The sequence below is a fragment of the Rhamphochromis longiceps genome, linkage group LG20 (genome assembly GCF_057381845.1).
Source record: "Rhamphochromis longiceps isolate RC_006_pf linkage group LG20, R_longiceps_female_GT1.1, whole genome shotgun sequence".
Classification (NCBI taxonomy): Eukaryota; Metazoa; Chordata; class Actinopteri; order Cichliformes; family Cichlidae; genus Rhamphochromis; species Rhamphochromis longiceps.
In genome coordinates this window covers 7,462,288-7,481,303 of record NC_140576.1, presented here as the reverse complement: position 1 = coordinate 7,481,303, position 19,016 = coordinate 7,462,288, and the positions used below count along the sequence as shown (strand labels likewise).

The 19,016-nt window shown below is 43.6% G+C and overlaps 1 protein-coding gene across 3 annotated transcripts in view; it reads left to right on the top strand.

Moving 5' to 3' along the window:
• Positions 1–19,016, top strand: part of LOC146644839 (pleckstrin homology domain-containing family G member 4B-like) — a 41,460-nt gene that overhangs the window by 6,870 nt on the left and 15,574 nt on the right. For 2 of the 3 annotated variants that reach the window (XR_014909025.1, XM_085393600.1), the window contains exons 2-7: positions 12,925–13,148; positions 13,281–15,513; positions 15,606–15,809; positions 16,764–16,884; positions 17,039–17,132; positions 17,381–17,467. Coding sequence is in view for 2 of the 3 variants with exons in the window: in XM_085393600.1 (XP_085249726.1) it covers positions 12,925–13,148; positions 13,281–15,513; positions 15,606–15,809; positions 16,764–16,884; positions 17,039–17,132; positions 17,381–17,467 (2,963 nt within the window). In the remaining variant the exon portion in view is untranslated. Of the gene's footprint in view, positions 1–4,081; positions 4,474–12,924; positions 13,149–13,280; positions 15,514–15,605; positions 15,810–16,763; positions 16,885–17,038; positions 17,133–17,380; positions 17,468–19,016 lie in introns of those variants that run through there. The other variant, XM_085393601.1, reaches the window with a different exon arrangement.

Genomic DNA, 19,016 nt, shown 5'->3' with positions numbered 1-19,016 from the left:
CGATGTTAACTGCTTTACAGAATGGTAATGAGGTGTTAGCTGCCCAAGCCAGAGCCTGGGACGATGCATGCTTGAAGTGCTGAGGATACTGGAGGCAAAAATAGAAGGCTAAAGCTTGAGGTACATTTGTTTCCGTCCCTGCTTGGGATTAGCGGCCTCTAAACACGGCATTCCATTCTGAACACACACACGTTTAAAAAATTGTTTTTTTCAAATATGCTGACACTGATAGCGCTGCTTCCAAGTACAGAAAACGAGCGTTACATTTGGAGTGACAAGCTTGTTTGATTTTGTGTGTGCAGCTGTTAGTATTGCACAGACATTTGCAGTGAGGATGACTGAGTAGAAAGATGTCAGGCTAAACCAAGTACAAGGTGCAAATGCTCTTTGTGGTATGTCTTATCTCATGGGAGATGTCACACATCAAACCTTGAATATCCAGCCCACATATTACAAGCTCACTATAAACTATGAAAGTCTGTCAAATGAAAATATCTACTAACTCTAGTTCAGACTCACCTGCCATTTCCTGGTTGCAAACGCTATGCACTTGATGTAGAATTTTATTTTAAAGCCGGTTCTGTTATTCTAATTCACAATGGTGCCCTGACAAAGAAGCCCGGGAGGAGGGGGAGAGATTCAGGATTAAGTAAAATGTCCTGTTTGTAATATGCATTGCTGAATGAGCGGAGGGGATTTTGAGGGAGAGAGTGAGGAAAAAGAGAGAGAGGGAGACGGAGAGATGAGGACAAGGGCGACAAGGCCTTGGTTGCGACCAGTTGATTCAACGACTTCTCTCCTCTGGCTAGGACATGCTCACTCTGTTCAAGCCTAATGCCACAGACATGCTGACACACACACATGTACACACGCATGTTTTTTTTATCCCTCATAGCTCCTCTGTGCCACTTCCCCCCATTCTGCCTATCTTTCTTTCAGTGTCCTTTTTTGACTTTTGCACATTCCTTCTGTCTCCCAGTAGAGTGGGTGCATTAATGGAGCTGGAAGGAACAGCAGAGGGAGCGAGACAGAGAGCAAGGGGTAGATCATGAGGACAACAATGATAGCTCAAATGTACGACAACAAAAACAAAATAACATCACAACACTTGATCTGTTGGAGCTGAAGCACAGGGCACGCTGCACTCCGATAGCTATGGTGAACAAGCTGTTCTGTTGCAGGCTAAGATACAGCCGATGTTCTCTTAGATTCCTGTGGTTACACATTGGCACTCTTTGCTTCTGAGCAGTGTATCCGCTTGCATTGCATACATGAGGACTGGTTTGACAATTTTTAAGACAGTGAAGATGACGCCCTGCTTTTAGTACAGCTTGTGCTAAATGTTTTTCACTTAATTTGACATAAAATGAATAACTGTTCCACTGAAGTCACGTGTGAGGATTTGTTGCTTCTCTTTGCTTTCTACATGTTGGAATTCAGTGTGCTGGAGTTCTGATTAAAAAAAACAAACAAACAAAAAAACTATATATATATATATATATATATATATTCATGTCCACTTTTTTAGGTACACCTGTTTAACTCCTCATCAATACAAATATTTAATTAGCCAATCAAATGGCAGCAACTCAATGCATTTAGTTATGTTTACAGGGAAATGTACAAAAAAGACAAAATATCCAGTGAGCACCAGTTCTCTGGGTGAACAGGACAAGACTGGGACAAAAAAAAATCGTCCCACCATGATTACTCAAACTAGCTGCTGGATAGCACTGTGGTAGCGCTATTCACCTTTGAAACTTCACGTCTATGATTTGACTCTTGATTATATATAAAGCGTACGCATACTCTGTATTTATCTCCTTTTGTTGGATTATAGATATTGAAACAGGGTTTAATCAGGTTGATACAGTTGTTGTTGGATCATTTCTTAGTTACACCTCAGCGTGTGACAATAATTAAAAGCTACACTTTAGCTATTAACAGTGGCTCATAGTTAAATCAGTCATTTGTGTTACCTGATTTGTTGAACCTCTCCCTTTTTAATTATGTTCCTCCATCATTTTCTTACCATGTTAATTTAATCTTCCTCACTGCTCCACAGCTGGTGCTAGCAGCAGCAGCAGCCTCTTGTGAGTGTGAGGAGTTGTGGCTGTTCACAGTGCAGCAGTACTGGCAGCTAACATGTCGGTTAATTTGACTATTGTTTCCTCTCAGCTTTTCGGCTCCATTTTTTGCCACTTCTTCCACACTAAACTTTTTCTACAAGCTGCCTGAGCAAACAGAGGTGTAGCCTGTCGCATTAAGAGATCTGATTGGGCAATCCAGTGTCAGTAATGAAAATGAACAAATGGGCTGCTGCCAGAGCACAGCGGCTCTTCAGGCCGATCGATCAGCCCAAAAGTGTGTCGGCCCACAGGGAAAATGTCCAGTATGACAGATTGCCAGTCCATCCCTGTGGGCGAATATGCCTCGTTGATGCTTCGAGCTGATAGGAAGGAAACAGTATCTCAAATAACCACTTGTTACAGAAGAGCATCTCTAAATCCACAAAATGCAAACCTTGAAGCAGAGGGGGGCAACAGCAGTGTCAGCTAAGAACAGGAAACTGAGGCGATATTCCACCTGGGCTCATCAAAATTGGACAGTTGTAGAAATATTGCCAGGTCTGATGAGTGGTGGTGGTGCAGCTGACATCTGTGTTATACTGTTGTATCCATTGGACCAACATTTGTGAGAATGTCTTATTTAATCTGCTCCATGAAAAATGAAAATGATTCTGAAGACTAAAGGAGGTTCAACCTGGTGCTATCAAGGTGTAACTAATGAAGTGGCCGCAAGTGTATAGCGAAGCAAACAACATTTCACTGAGTGAGTGAGTCCTTTGTCTGTGCTGCACACTAATTGTAACCCAGGTTGTGGCCTTCTGATGAAGTGAGCCAAGTGCTGAAAAAGGAATGCGCTGCCTCACACTCTGGGTGAGACAGCGAGAGAGAGATTTCACTGTCCCCGTCTCTCTCTGTCACTCTTTGTCTCAGCTTTGACAAGCAGGTCAGACATACACGTGTGAGATATTCTTGCTACCATTTCCCGACAGCTGCTGCCAACATGGTATGTCACCTAGTAGCATTGCCTTTTCCACTTTCCTCCTCATGTCTTCACTGTTCTCTGTTCTCTGTCTTGTTAGTTTCAACTCCCCTCGCCAAAATGTCTCGGTACTATATGAGTCTGAAGATCCACATGAGTGTCTCAGTGTAAACTGTGGTTTAAGCTGTGTGTTGTGATTTGCCTTTGAATGCAATGACATGTTTTTAAATATCCATTAATCACAATGTTGTATTTATCTCCCTGATCTCAAAGAGCAATCATTGTTGTCACCTTCCGTTGTTGCACTAATTGAAATTTTTCTTATCTTCCTATATTTTTCATTTCACATTGTCACATCTTATCTCGTAGTTTGTCCTTAGGATGGTCTTGTCATATGTGGAGTGAGGCGGTGGTGATTCAGCGGCCACAGGCAAAGCGTTGTGTACATCTGACTGACGTTATATAAGAGAGTAGCGAAAACTGCATTAATAAATGATTTGCATACTTTAAATCTATAAATCTAAGAAACACTGCTGCATGAAGATATAATACAAAATGATGTACAGAGAACGGTAGGAATGATTTTTTCTCAAAAGATAAGCTGAAAGCCCCACCAGCGTCTTATAATTGATCTTAATGCTTTTGTTACTGTATCAGTATTAATCATATGATATCAAGTGTAAAGTTTCCAAGAGTTATTAGGTGATTTTGCTCTTCTTAAAATAAAAGTAATATCAGTAATAAAAGTACTATCAGCTTTTAGTCTCCCAGTGAGTACTTACAGAAGTGTATTTCGCACACAGACACACACATGCACACATGTCCCGTGTCTTTTGGTTTCGACTGACAGTGGCTGGGTGGCATCAAGGATCAAGTTCCTCTTTGGTATTATAAGCCAATTATGACTGTGATATTGAGTCCTCTCTTGCTCACTCTCTCTTTCTGTCTGTGTGTGTTAGTGAGTGTGTGTCACAAATACCACAGAGGAAAAGTAGGAAACAGCAACTCGCTCTTGCTCTCTCACCGCTTCTCGTGTTTGGCCATGTTTCCTCACGCAGACTAACCTGGAACATAACGGCCAGCACTTGAGGTGCCGCAAGAGGCAGAGAACAAACACAGAGACGGAAAAACAGATGCAGAAAACACAGTTTGCGCTGAGAGAGAGAGAGAGGGAGCGATAACAGGACAAATCACAGGCTGCGTGTGGACCAGCTGAATACTTGACCAATGCTCATCCAGCTTGCTTGAGGTTGTCCTGAACCACTCAGCTGTGAACGAGTGTCTGTGCAGAATGGATTTTATTTTGGTTCAGCAGACAGCGTGCGGGAGCAGCAGCTTTGTAGACGATTCCCGTTCCTTTTGGATTATCTCAGAAATTGCCGATGTTGTGACAACCAGAAAAGGCAGAACCCAGAAAGGAAGATGGTAATGTGAGAGTCTGCTGTGTGTGCTGTTTCTCATCCAGAGTGAACATGTGAAGAATTAATCTTAAATGTTTTATGCACTCTACCTAAGCGCTGATGAAGATGAGTTGTTTCCAGGGTCTAATATGTGAAGATTTGCTGTGTTTCTCAATTTTTCACTTGTAAATCTTTGGATTATAAATTGGTTATCAAAAGATTTAATCAGCTAAATGACTGCTGGTAGCAGCTCTAGTATATTTTCCTTTTTAACAGAGTTGAAATGAAACACATACGGTTTTCTCTCCTCACATATTGATAGACATGTAGATAGGTAGAGCAATGTCTCGTTTTTAAGTAGTATCGCCAAGTTACATATTTATTATGTCCTGACAAGTAGCCCTTTATGCTGTAACATGCATGTGCTCTGAGTGTGTCTAACGTATAGCATAGCTCCCATAGCATGCACTGGCTGCCGCTCTGCCTCCGTGTTTCGACTCAAGGTGAAGGTCTCAGGTTACTGAGCATTAAGGCAGATTTCACAAACCAGCCACTGTATCTGCCTCCTTCCACTCACTGGTATGTGAGATGTGAGTCATGCGAGCACCGAGAGAGCAGACAGCAGATCTTTTGAACCTCAGAGGTGCGATGGGATAATGTAAGAGTCTCAGCTTGCATGTCTTGTAAGCAGAAGTAAATGAATGAGCGTTGTCACGTCTCTACCTGGGCTGGAGAGAGGGTGTGTCCAGTTTCTAAAGTGGATTTAGTTTGGCACAGACCAACAGCACGGATGTTATGCAGAGAGCTAAATTTTAAAATGCCCGCCCAGCTCTCCTGTAGGTTTTATTTGGCAGGCCTCTGCATATATGTGTGTGTGTACTACTGTGATTTTCCCGCCCTCTTTCCTGCATTTTTGCCATGTCGTTGAAGCCAGAGTCCATTAACCCGACTATTCCTGTTTAAGGAGTGACCTCAATGTTTGGGTATTTGTTCCTGTGTTGACCAGGTTACACAGAGCATCTTTTTTCTCTCAGCTGAAAGATGTCTTGTCCTGTCCTGGTGACTCAATGGAAAATACGTAACAGTCAGTTCAACAACTCTGTTTGCAAAACTACAAATCAGCACCACACCTTTACCTGGGTAGCCCACTTGTATGTGTTGCTTTGGCTATAAACACAAAAACATTACTGATGATACTAAAAGACCACTAACTGACAGAAACTCTGAGCATGTTGCCCCAAATTTGTCTGAACATCGGCAGAGCTGCACACACACACACACACACACACACACACACACACACACACACACACACACACACACACACACACACACACACACACACACACATTAAGTCCCATTAAGTCTTCAGATGTTTGTTCTGCATATGTGAAAGAAATCTTTGGGTTTAATTTGGCATTGTGTGTTTTAATGTTCAGTGTGGTTCATCCATGTTTTCACCTGTTTTAGAATAGAACAGAATAGAATAGAATAGAATTCAACTTTATTGTCATTGCATATGTCACAGGTACAGGGCAACAAAATGCAGTTTGCATCCATCCAGAAGTGCTTTAGTGATATAGATATATTACAATATATATTAGCAATAATATAGATATGTAAGTATATTACAGAAATGGGTCTATTATGGTATGTAATATGTACATGGTATGAAGTATGTGATGAATATGCTATAACTATAAGTATGTACAGGCTGTAGTGAGTACAAGCTATGTACAGGCTATGAACAGGATATAAATATGAAAAACTATACAGAATATGAAGTAAAGAACTATACAGAAATATGAGCTATACAGCTATACAGAAATGGGAACTATGCAAGTTGTAAACACTTGTAGAATTAAAAATTATCGTATGATTATTTACACAGAACTATACAGTAGTGCAGTTAAGAGGCTATATAAAGTGCTAGTGGTTGTGAGTGGTGGTTCAGTCCATGTTATTATTGTGTGTTTGAGGGTACAGTTGTCCATTGTGTGTGTGTGTGTGTGTGTGTGTGTGTGTGTGTGTGTGTGTGTGTGTGTGTGTGTGTGTGTGTGTGTGTGTGTGTGTAGGTGGTTGTGGGTGTGTGTATGTCCAGTCCATGTGTTAACGTGGGTCAGATGTCAGGAGGCAGAGTTCAGGAGTCTGACAGCTTTGGGGAAGAAGCTGTTCCGGTACCTGGTGGTCTTAGTCCGGAGGCTCCTGTAGCGCCTCCCAGAGGGCAGGAGGGTGAAGAGTCCATGTGATGGGTGACTGGGGTCTTTGATGATTTTCCCAGCCCTTTTCAGACACCGCTTCCTGTAGATGTCCTTTATGGCAGGAAGTGGTGCTCCAGCGATGCGCTGGGCAGTTTTCACAACCCTCTGCAATGCCTTCCGGTCCGAGGCAGAGCAGTTCCCGTACCAGACTGTTATACAGTTGGTCAGGATGCTCTCGATGGTGCAGCGATAGAAGTTCACCAGGATGTCTGAGGACAGGTGGTTCTTTCTCTGTGTGGTCATTTCTGGATGTTTGTTATGAAATCTGCTGGTGTGAGTTACATTAAGCGCAGCTGTGAGCTAATTACAGATGAGACGAGTGTGTCAGTGAATGCTAAGCCACACTTTGATATAATAACACACCTCATGTGCACACAGCACAGACACGTCAACTCACTTGCGATGAGTTTAAGGACATGCTTAAAGTCTCAGCTCATTCATAAACCCCTGACGTGTTTTTAATGACTTAAACACAGGTCTCGCTGCCTCCTGACTGCTACTTTTACAGCCACCTTCATGCCATCCTGCTTATCAAGGCTGTCATGATTGGTGTTTGCCCTCCACAAGGTCCGATTTGCTGATCCCGGTGAGGGCTAGTAAATATGATGTCTGGCCATCTCGATGCCGTAGTGGTCGTGTATTGTGATTCCTTTAAGGCTGTGTTTTTCTCATTAATCTCATTGTGCTTCAGCTCAGGTGTCACTGTGTGTTGAGGTAGAGAGGAACGATATGTCACACTAGGTAAAAGAACCTGTGTGTGTGTGTGTGTGTATATATATATATATATATATATATATATATATATATAATAAAAAAGTTAGCTTTTCTTTTCCTTGTACCTTTTAGTGTCAAGGTGCAGCTTTTACACTAAAAGGTTCAACAGTTTACCTTTTAGGTACGTCCATTTACTCCTAAAAGTCAGGCTGCTCTGACAAAGGATGGAATTTGGTACATTTTCTCTGAGTAAACTCTTTTTCTGCTTCAGATTCCCAAGCTGTAAATAGCATCAGATAATAAATTATTAATGCAAACAAATGTTCTAAAAAAGACCAAGAGATGCTTTTGTGCAGCAGGAATAACTTCCTGTTTTGTACGAGACAACAGCAGTCCAGAGCAGCTACAGTCTAAACGTGAGCATCCAATTATTTAAAAAGCAAAGACATGCTCTTCAGACTTTTGGCAGATTTACGTGCATCGGTAATTTCAAATGGAGACGTTGTCAACAGTCAATTTCAGTTTCACAGATTTGCAAGATTTTCAGTTGCAGGTCATTGCTGAAAGATAAAAGTTAATTTATCATAATTTAAAAAACAAAGAAAGAAAATAGTTCTATTTAAAGGGAACTGCTTTCACAAGGACACTTACATTCATGACCTCACATTTTGTCCCATGGCTGGTTTGAGCCTCTGCTGTGTGCCATCGATTGTTCTGGTGGTGTGTCACGGCACAGCTTCTGCGTCAGCGCTAATCTATTTACAGCACAATTGAATTGTCCTTAAAATGACTAAATATGTCAGGTTGCCTTTCTTTAAAAGCATCTGTTGGTCAGCCTGAGTGTTTTTGTCATCATTCACTGGTTTGTTATTTTCAGTGAATGGGTCAACAGAGCTGCAGACTGAAGACAATTTTATCATAGCGTGACGTGAGCAAGGGAGCCCTTCCTGCTGTAAAGAAACACACAGAAAGCACACAACTACATACAATGAGAAAGAAATCCAAGAAAATTCCCCTCCTGATGGACGGTCAGCTGACAACCAGATAGACAGGATTCAGCTGCCTGGAGAGTTGGAAATTTCTAAAATTACGAATGGTGAGGTGAAAAGCTTTTCTTTGTGAACCATTGGTAAATGTTTATTGTTAAATACACCCATCCATCTTCTTCTGCTTATCCGGGGCTGCGTTGCGTGGGCAGCAGCCTAAGCAGAGAAGCCCAGACCTCCCTCTCCCCGGCCACCTCCTCCAGTTTTGTCTGGGGTAACACCAAGGCGTTCCCAGGCCAACCAAGAGATAAAATCTCTGGGTCTGCCCCGGGGCCTCCTACCAGTGGGACATGCCTGGAAAACCTCACCCAAGAGGATCCCAGGAGGCATCCTCGTCAGATACCCGAACCATCTCAACTGACTCCTTTCGATTTGGAGTAGTGGCCTCTGAGTCTCTCCCGGATGGCCGACCTCCTCACCCTATCTCTAGGGGAGAGGCCAGCCACCCCTCAGAAAGCTAATTTCCAGGGCTTGTATCTGCAATCTTGTTCTTTCATTTAATTTCGGCATCAATCCATCTGTCGATCTCCCACTCTCCTCTCTCCTCAACCATGAACAAGACTCCGAAATACTTAAACTCCTCAACTTGGGCCAATAACTCGTCCCTAACCTGGAGTGGAGAGTCCCCCCTTTTCCGTCGGTCAAGTACACGCTTAAATGTTGTCAATTCTCCACAGCAAGTCACAGACTATGTACAGGAGAATATGACTGTGGTGTCAATAAGAATTTACTGACCTCAGTTTCTCACTGATTCAGCATCTAGTATCACTTAAGATTGTTCCAGCTGGTTAAAGATCCCATTACTGAGCTTTCCTGCTTTCTCAGCTTTGTCCTCTGCTGAGGCATAACAGGAGGACACTTTCAGCTAGCCCAAATGTTTTCTCCACAGAGTGGACTCAGTGCATATCAATGCTTTGTACTGCAGAAGATGCAACAGAAGGTAAACATTGCATATTAAAGCATAATAATAATAATGAAGTTGTGCAGTAATTAATTTTTCCCTGTAGGCATAATTAACTGAGCTGCCAAATTTTGATTTAATTTTCACTTTCAAACACAGTTTAAGGTGTGACAGAAATGTTTTCTTGGCATATTACATGAATGTGGCCCACTGTATCAGGGGGGGAAAAATCCCCTGTGATGATATAGAAGTCTCAAAAACTCATGTATCAAATATGATACACTTACACTTAGCCATGAATGGAGCCACACATGACTCGTTCTGACCGCTGCTTAGGCAGCTGGAAAATTATATGTTTAGTTATCTGTTGTAGTGGTGACGCCTCTTTAAAAAACACAGTTTCACAGCATCTCCAGGAGCTCTAATAATGAATTGGAATGAAAGATCTCCTTCTTGTTGGGAATAGACAGGAATCCACATTTCTCCCACAGCACTTCTTATAACTGGCAGCACTAAAACCATTTTAAATAGTTCGTGCAATCCAGAAGAGAATCTGTGTATATCAGCTTCGATGAATAACCGCAGACATAAACACAGGAAATTGATTCTTTTAATGCTTATTTAGAGGTCGTGTCAGTGTCTGCAGAGACTTTGAGGTTTTGCTATCAGAGACGCCGGACTTGTTGGGATTCACATAGTTCTCAGGCTCTTTGCTTATAATGTATCACAAAAAAAATTATATTTGAGTGGATAATGATAATAGTGTTAATGGTTGACTGTGTTAATAACAAGAAAAGATTCAAATAAATTTTCCAAGGATGTCAGTGTTCACAAATACAACATTTTCTTGTTGATTTTCAATTTCTGTATTCCTTAAAGTCATTGCGCTGAACCTAAGAATAAATATCTGCATGTTTTCATTCATTCCAAGAAATAGTTTGTTTATGTCAGTCAGCAGGAATAATGGATATTAATGATCCAATCTGGACACTCTTTTTTTTAAACTGGATTTTCATACAATGGCACAGTTGGGATCATGCTGGTGTCCTAGTTTAGGGATCAAAGAGGGACAGCATGTAATCGCATTGTCCTTGGTTCAAATCCAACCCTAGACCTTTGGTGCATTGTATTCCCTTGTTCTTCATTTCTTGTCCCTTGCCACCAGAGACTACTGATGAAAAAGGAAAAATTCCCCAAGAAGCACATGGACTACAGGGATGTCACTGTGCACTCTTTTCATTCTTTAGTGTTAAGTATCTTCTTTTTGTCCAGACAGGAACCTCCTTGACATCAGGAATGTTCAAGGACTATTTCTGCTTCATAATGATACTGGACATAAATATTCAAACTGTCCTCAGCTCCAGCACTGGGACATCTTATCCACAGTAATGTGAGCCTCGTTATTTATTTCAGTGGCTGAGTGAGAAAGATCCGGGTGTGTATATAGAGCCATGTGAATCTGCCTAGCCAGAGAGACATGCCTGCGCAGTCCGCTAATACGCCGCATACTGGTGGCAGGCTAACCAGTAAACACATAAGTTAAAAAACACGCATTTTAAAAATTGCTTAAATAGGCATCTTTGTTGGTGCACATGCAGTAAATGGTGATTTGTCCTGCTTCTCACAGCTTACCCATCACCAGCAGTGCAGGCACAGCTTGAATCAGAGGCTTGTATATAGACCTCCACACCAGCATACCCTTTCACTGGCATCATTTAAGAGTTGATGAAGCTGGTGTGCTTTTCTTGGTGATTAAGACAGGAAAACCCTTCATTTAAAATGTATGTGCTATGAGCTGAATTTGCTTACACTTCATAAAGCGCTTCAGTCTGTACCCATCCATATCTTCTCTCATTTAGCACCCACCACCACTTTTTTTAAACACCCCCTTATCCTTTTCTTTCTTTTTACCCCAGTAGCCATTGTTGTGTTGTATCCCAGCAGGATGTGTCAAAGCTGACTAAACAGCTCTGAGTCACAGTGTTGTTTCTGAAGCTGTAGGCGCTATGGACTGGTGGAGATTCCAGCGTTCCTTGGATGATAATGTAAGGGGATGAGATGAAGAGGGTAGATGGCCACATGGTAAATGAGAACAGGCAGCAGCAAAAAAATAAAATAAGATGAAACCTTTAGGCACGTTATGCATAGAACTGAAAAAGTCACTTTTGAGAAAATGCAAATATGAATGCGTTAAACTGCTTAATGAAGACCAAAAGTGCCGCACAGCCCTTCATAGAAGTGGCAAGAAAAAGATACAGAACACATGATATCTCTTGCCTGTTCTCATTTACATGGTGGCCAATCCCCGAGCCTCATTCTGGTGGAGGTTTCTTCCTGTTAAAAGGGAGATTTTCCTTCCCACTGTTAAGTGCTTCCTCATGGTAGGTCATCTAATTTTGGGGGGATTTTCTGTATTATTGTAGGGTCTTTACTTTACAACTTAAAGGGCCTTGAGGCCACTGTTGTTGTGATTTGGCACTATATAAAAATACAACTGAACTGAATTGGTTTGAACACGAGACAGCGAGCAAGTATCAGTGTCAGAGGCGCTAATTCATCACACCAAAACACGTCTATGTCTCCATCTCTGCTTATCCATGTCTGTCACTCCAGCTTTGAATCTTTGAGCTGAGTGGTAAATAATCTTAATGAAAATATGCAGTGGACAGTGACTTTTACATTCTGGTTTGGCATGTATGAAAATGTGCTTTTTTCTTTCTGGCAAAACAACTATGCTCACTATATCCAGCTGTAATAAGATCCAACTTCTGCATGGAGATTCACACATCACTTTTCTTCTAAGCCATATAGCCCCCATGTACGTGTATATACTGTATGTGAACCCCAGAGGTCTGGTGCTGTGGCCTTTGCTGGTCTAAATAAAGAAGGGCCTAAAAGTGGGTAGTGGGCCATGAGTTCAGGTCAAAGGGAATGTGAAACTATAAACCAGGAGGCCTGTGAACCTCGGGACCAGGCATCACACACTATGTTTGCTTGGATGTTTGTTGTCAGGCCGGCTGCCTCGATATTCATTGATGAGCCTGAGGTGTTTGTGTGTTTGTGAAGCTGTTCTGTGAGCATGAGGACAAGGCCTCTGTAATTTACTGTGGACAACAGGCAGATGGAAGCAGCTGACTCCTGCTTTACTGCTGTTTAGTATTACTTTGCACTGCACTAAGTAAATATTTTATGCGGTTAACGTGAAGTCACAGTTTCGATACCTGATAAATTGATCAGTTGACTGTCAGAATATTTTATTAATCAGTTATCAAGCAAGAATCCCAGCATCTCAAAGGTTAGAAATACTGGCTAGCACAGATTTAGTCTAAATATGATTTCAGATGATAAAAATCAAAAAAGTTTAAAATTTTATTTTTAAATTGAGAATGAAATATTGATTGCCTGCACTAAGGTTCAACTTCTAAGCAGCTGAATGAATATATGTAAAAATGATGGAGGTGTTTGATTATTTTTTTTGTCACTGACATCATGATGTAATTCGGGAAATCAGTGGTATGAAGTTTCAAAAACTTGTTGCTAAGTAACATCTGTAGCTTTCTGCTCTCTCTTATGTTTCCAGAACTTTGATTCTCTCGAGGGATCCATCCAAAACCTTCTGTCTGTGCTGTTCCCGCCCTTTGAGGCCACCGCCCCCACGCTTCTCAGCCAGCTCTTCCAAGTCATCGACAATCATTATCAGGGAGACGCCCTTCGGTGCTTGCTGGACTTTCTGGTCCCAGCCAAGCACATCTTAGACACCGTGCAGCAGGCTGCATGTGTAAGTCATTGTTTGTAAACCCCAGTGGGATGCTAAGCTAAAGAGACTTTTATGTACATTCAGCACTTTTGTTAATATAGAGCAGAATACTGAGTACACTTCTTTCTGGTGCCCATGTCCTGTCCCCTTTAGGCTCCATACTCTGGTGTTCTTTTCGTCTATGAGGGCTGGCCTCTGTGCTTATGTGACCAAGTTGTCGTCCATCTTGCTCCCATCGACCCAGTGCTACTTCAGCCGGGTGATTTTTATCTCCAGGTGGCACCATTCTGTGACCAATCAGCTCGCATCGTGGTTTGCAGCCTCCTGGAAGACGAGGACTTATTGGAGGAATTAGTAGAGGAAACCCCAATTCCTGAAACTTCCTATCCTTGCATATTCAGCCTCGACTGGTTAGATGAGCTCAACAACGGCCGCCAGGGAACGCCTCTCAGCCGATGCCTGCTTGCCACAGAGCAGGGCGTGGTGAGGTTACCATGGGAACGGGTGGCCGTGCCTGAATTTGCCGACAGGCCACACAGTGCTAGGAGTAGTATGGCCTCTGCTCCTCGCTCATATCCTGCTTTGCCATCTCCGCTTCCTCTCCTTTCACCTCTTCCTAATTCTTCATCTAATCAATCTTTACCACTTATTCCTTCAAAGGAATCTGCACTCAAACTGCTTCCTCTAACCATTCAAAATTCAGTTTTAACATCTTCTTCACATCCCTCTCCCTTCTCCGTGGAGACCAGAATATGTCCAGCAAAGCACGGTATTGCTGTGTCGCTTTGCTTGGTTGATGTTAGTGCTGCTTCTTCGTCAAGGCTGATCAGAGTTACAGAGACTGAATCAGAGCCTAAGCCTTTAGGTTGGGTGTCCCCTAACACGTGGGATAGCCGCTTTACTGGGAAAGGTACAAGCACAAGACCAAGCACTGTTTCAGATACGTGGACCCCTACGAATACTGATCTAATTGTATGCAAAGGTCAAGATAAGGGTGCTGAAATCACAGCGCAAGATAAAGGTAAAGATAGAAACCTTCAAGATACCAGTAGAGGTGAGCCAGCACCCATTGTTGGTGCAGAAGGGGAATATATTGATATCCTTCAAGCCACTATGCTTTTCGGTAGAGCTCAGTCAATTAAAGAAGAAAAACAAAAATCAGAGGCACAAATCCAACCACATGCACAAATTCAGGGACAAATGCAGAGATATCTGCAGAGACCTGCACAAATCCAGCCACAGGATTCACACAGGCAAACACAAGGGCAGACGGCAACACGGATGCCACCTCCCACACAGTGGCAAGCACCAGTGCAGCTACCTGCAAAACCTCAAACGCAAAGTCATCTTAGACCCAACGAGTCTGCAGAAAAAGGACCTCCATCCACTTTCAGTCCTTCCCAGCCTCACCACCCTCACTCTGACTTCACTGATCCCTCTGAGTGTATCCGGACTGTGCATTTCTCAGAGAAACCCTGTACTCCATGCATGAGAAGAAAACAGGGCGGAAAGGTTTCCAGGGCTCAGGAGCTGAGGTGTCGATACAGGGACTCCTACCAGGCTGCGCTGCAAAATCCCGTCACATTTGGAAAGGAGAAAGAGAAAGGAGCTGCATTAGCTGTGGTGGAGGAGGATGGTGATTTCTCACTGTGTAAAAACAGACAGGGGCCACTTGAGAATGAAACAAGGGATCTGTGTTTTAATTTTCAAAGAATGTATGGTGACTCTGGGATGCAAAACCACCGTCCTCAAGCTGTTTGTAAGGAGTCGGGAGAATATGACACAGCTCCGTATTGGAAACCAGGAGATATAAACATCACCCCCTGTATGGATTACAGGGGAATAAATGCTTGTCACTTTGGTGAGCTACCAGAGCAGACATATGATAGGACCACAGTGCCATTTAGGGAACCACTGGATGTAAACTCTGCCTATGGCAGTACACACAATGTGAATGGAACAAATTCAACAGTAGAAACACAGATGACTAACGCTAAAGCTCAGTCGAGCTCAAATGGACAGTCACGTGTCTCCACCAAACACCACGGATTACTATTTAGTTCGAATGAAATTTCTGGGAAGCACGTGACCCTCAAACCCTGCGAGCAGCTGCCAAACAGAACAAGTTCTGCGGGGAGCCCTTTCACAGCATCACAAAACACACAAGTATGCACATCGAATAAAAGGTGTTCATCCCTCTCCACTGCTGTTGTGGACACCTCAGAGAAGTGTGAACTGGTTATCGTCGATGGTAAAAATGTCAGGAGGAAAGAAAATAGCAACTCCTGTGCAGAGATTCCCCAGCTGCATGTGGTTAAATGTAAAAACAGCACCGCCTTCAGATTAGTTTCACCAAAGATCAACAGGAGGAACATGGCTGTTCTAGGTACATACTTAAGTCATTCTTCTCTGTAGTTGTCTTTGCGGTCATTTTGGTGTTGTTAGGTTCATTTTATTTTGTTTTCAAACTTTGTTCAGATGGTGATCAGCCTGGCAGCGCTTCCATAACTAGTAGAAACAGCCAGCAAACACAGAAACCATCACAGACAGATACACCTCTAGTGGCAGGGACACAGAAGACCTCCCGGCCTCCCTCTGTTCGTCCTAGACCTGACCACTTACCTCTAGGATCTCCAGACCCCCGAGCCCACCCCCTCTATCTGGGAGTAGCATCACTTACAGGTAATCAATTTGATATACAATAAATAAAATAAAAAGCTATCCATTAATATCCATGTGCACTGATTGAAGAATCATCTTGGAACATTGTTGCTCTTTCTCACAAATACCACTGTAAAAAATACTCCACTGGCCTTATGCAAGTATGCTCTCTGAGTACAGCATGCAGTATGCGGCACACCAGAAGTCCAGTAGCTAGCTGTGGCTTTACTAGACTGTTGGGTGCAGTTACACATCAGACTGCTTAATGACCTGACTGCACCTCTGTTGGATAAAGTCTAGAAAGGTTCAGAGCTGCAGTGTAAAAGCATCAATATAAAAATCTCATCTGCTATCTAATATATGACATTATTTCAGTGTGAGAGTCTGTATCTGTGATTTTATTTATTTATGAAAATAAATATTTTATTGTTTTTGCGCTCATAGAAAACATTTGCTTTGCAACATTTGCTGTGAAATTCACTTATAAAGTGTTGTGTTTAACTTGGAGGCATCTAACAGTGTGGTTTCAGAATTCAACCAAGTGAATTCTACAGGAAAATGTGAATGACCTTGCTCGGGTCTAGTTTGTTTGTCTTTGGTTGCTGCAATGTGTTGTTGGACTCATGTAAATGTGAAGCAGGCGACTCTACTGACCTGTAGTTAGAGGTCATTATGCAATGATGAAATCTTAAATATGAACACTGCTGCATAACCTATTACTCCTAATAGAAGCCTTCACTACTATGCATTGTACCTAGAAAACATTGAACCATCTGTTTGCTTCTCTCTTTTTTGATTATTATTATTCTAGACTTTGGTCCTCACTATTTTGTCAGCTGCAGTATTATTTTGCAAAGTTTTTCTCACTTTTAAACTTTTGAAAATATATCAGCTCGTTTGTGAAAACCCTCCTGCGTATGCAACATATTTTATTTTTATTTTTATCCTCATCTCTCCTTTCTCTTACCCCTCCAGGCGGCAGAGACAGGACGGGCAGGGCAGTAGTTGAACTGTATGGTGACCACCCGGGATGGCGAACAGCTGTAACAAGCCAGGAGATCTTCCAGATGCTGCTCTACTTCCACTCTATTACCAGGTAAGAAATGAATAAATCATTCAACCAAACACTTAAAATAGACCCTCTCTGCATTCACAGACCTGCTGGAAAGCAGGAGTTTTCTCATTTATGTGGTTGTCTCTGTTTTATTTGTGGAAATACTGTGTGCTAGTTGGAATGTTTGTTTTTATAGGACAGAAATCAGAGACAGTGGGATGACACTAGTGTTCGATGCGAGGAAAACTAATCCTCAGCCGCACCTCTATAAAGCTTTGATGACTCTTCAGGTATGAAGCAAACAAACTTTCCTTATTACAGCTTGCTACAGCTGATCACAGGTAATTGATGTTTTATGTGTTAATCTCTGGCTGAGTGCTCCTGTTTGCAGATCATAAATACTGGGTGAAAGATCAAGTCCTAAAATGCATCAGCACCCTGCTTGTTTGCAAGAGAGCAAGAGATGACATTAGTTTTCAGTATACATCTCTTGATTTATTTGTCATGATTAGCTCAGTGGAGTGTTAAATCCTTGCAGGAGCAGCGCCCTCAAGCAGTGAGCAGTTTGGTTATGCTGGTGGACAAAGAGAACAACTTCAGACCAGAAAGGTGTCCAGGGATACAGGTCAGCTTTTTCACTCTTTACATCCATTTTTAAAAGAAAGCCCTCGTAAAGCAGGTGTCACGGTCCGCTGTGACAGACCGTGTGGAGAGTGCGTGGAGGACTCAGGTGCGGACACGAGTGACACGGGAGTAAACTTTAAACAAAAGCGAGCCTTTTATTGTGGCTGGTAACGCAAGAGAAACAAACAAGAATAAGGGCAGCTCAAAAGCAATAACTAAACAGAAACCTAAACTGGGAATGAACCAAGGTAAGGCTATGAATACAACAGACCGGGCATGGAAACATGGAGGGTGGGAACACAGACGACGCGACACAGACTGTAAGAAACACAGAGACTAAATACACATGAGGGATGATCAGGGGAAGTGGCCACACATGGGAACGCAGCTGATATACATGAACTTAACGACAGGACAGGAGGAGTGAAACTGAATACACTGACAGTGAATGCAGGCCTTCAAAGTAAAACAGGAAACATGGGACATGAACCGGGGAGACGTAGTACAGGGGGAGGTGACAGACGCGACAGCATGAACTTGACAATACAAGACACACAGACATAAACACACGAAGGGCAAGGGAGGCTTGATACAAGGGTAACATAACTACAAAAGGACTGGACTACCTTAAAGAACCTAAACAATCAATAAACATCAAAATAGACTAAACACAAAACACTGGGTCGCACGACCCAGGACCATGACACCACCCCCCCACCAAGGGCTGGCTCCAGACAGCCCCAAACCAAAAGAAACGGACCACCGAGCCCGGGCGGGCGGCGGGGGACCAGGACGGAGGGACCAGAACAAGAAAAAACAAAAAACAAAACAAAAAACAGCCAACAGAAAACACTGGAGCACGTGACAATAGTCCAGACATAATTCAGGGGGTCGGCCCGGAGGGCGGCAACATACCAGCCCACAGTTTATGAGTTCAGGCGGCCGACCCGGGGGTTGGCAACCCAACAGGCCACGCCATCTCCCATCAGGAGGCCGTCCATGTGAGAGGCAGTGGCGGTGCAGTTCGGGAGCCCGACCCGGAGCCCGCGGGCACAAGAGTTCAAGGGACAAACGGTCGGGGGGCCGACCAGGCGGGCGCCACAGGTGACAGAGCCGGTCAGGAGGCCAGCCGTGCGGAAGGCAACGGCGGCGGCGAAGGGGACGGCGGAACAGCTCAGGGGGCCGGCCGCGCGGAAGGCAGCGGTGGCCCTCCAGTGTCAGGCGTACTGGCCGAGGCCCGGTGGGCACAGGACCAGTCGAGGCAGGACCAGGCGGTGGCGTGGCAGCCACAGGCGACGGAGCCGGACCAGGCGACGGCGAAGCAGGAGCTGAGGCAGAGGCTAGACCAGGCGTAGCAGAGGCAGGACCAGGCGTAGCAGAAGCAGAAGGTGGCTGGATGGGCGGCTCGGGCCCCCCAGCAGACGTGGCTCGAGGCCGGACGGGCTCCTCGGGCCCTCCAGCTGACGTGGCTCGAGGCCGGACGGGCTCCTCGGGCCCTCCAGCTGACGTGGCTTGAGGCCGGACGGGCTCCTCGGGCCCTCCAGCTGACG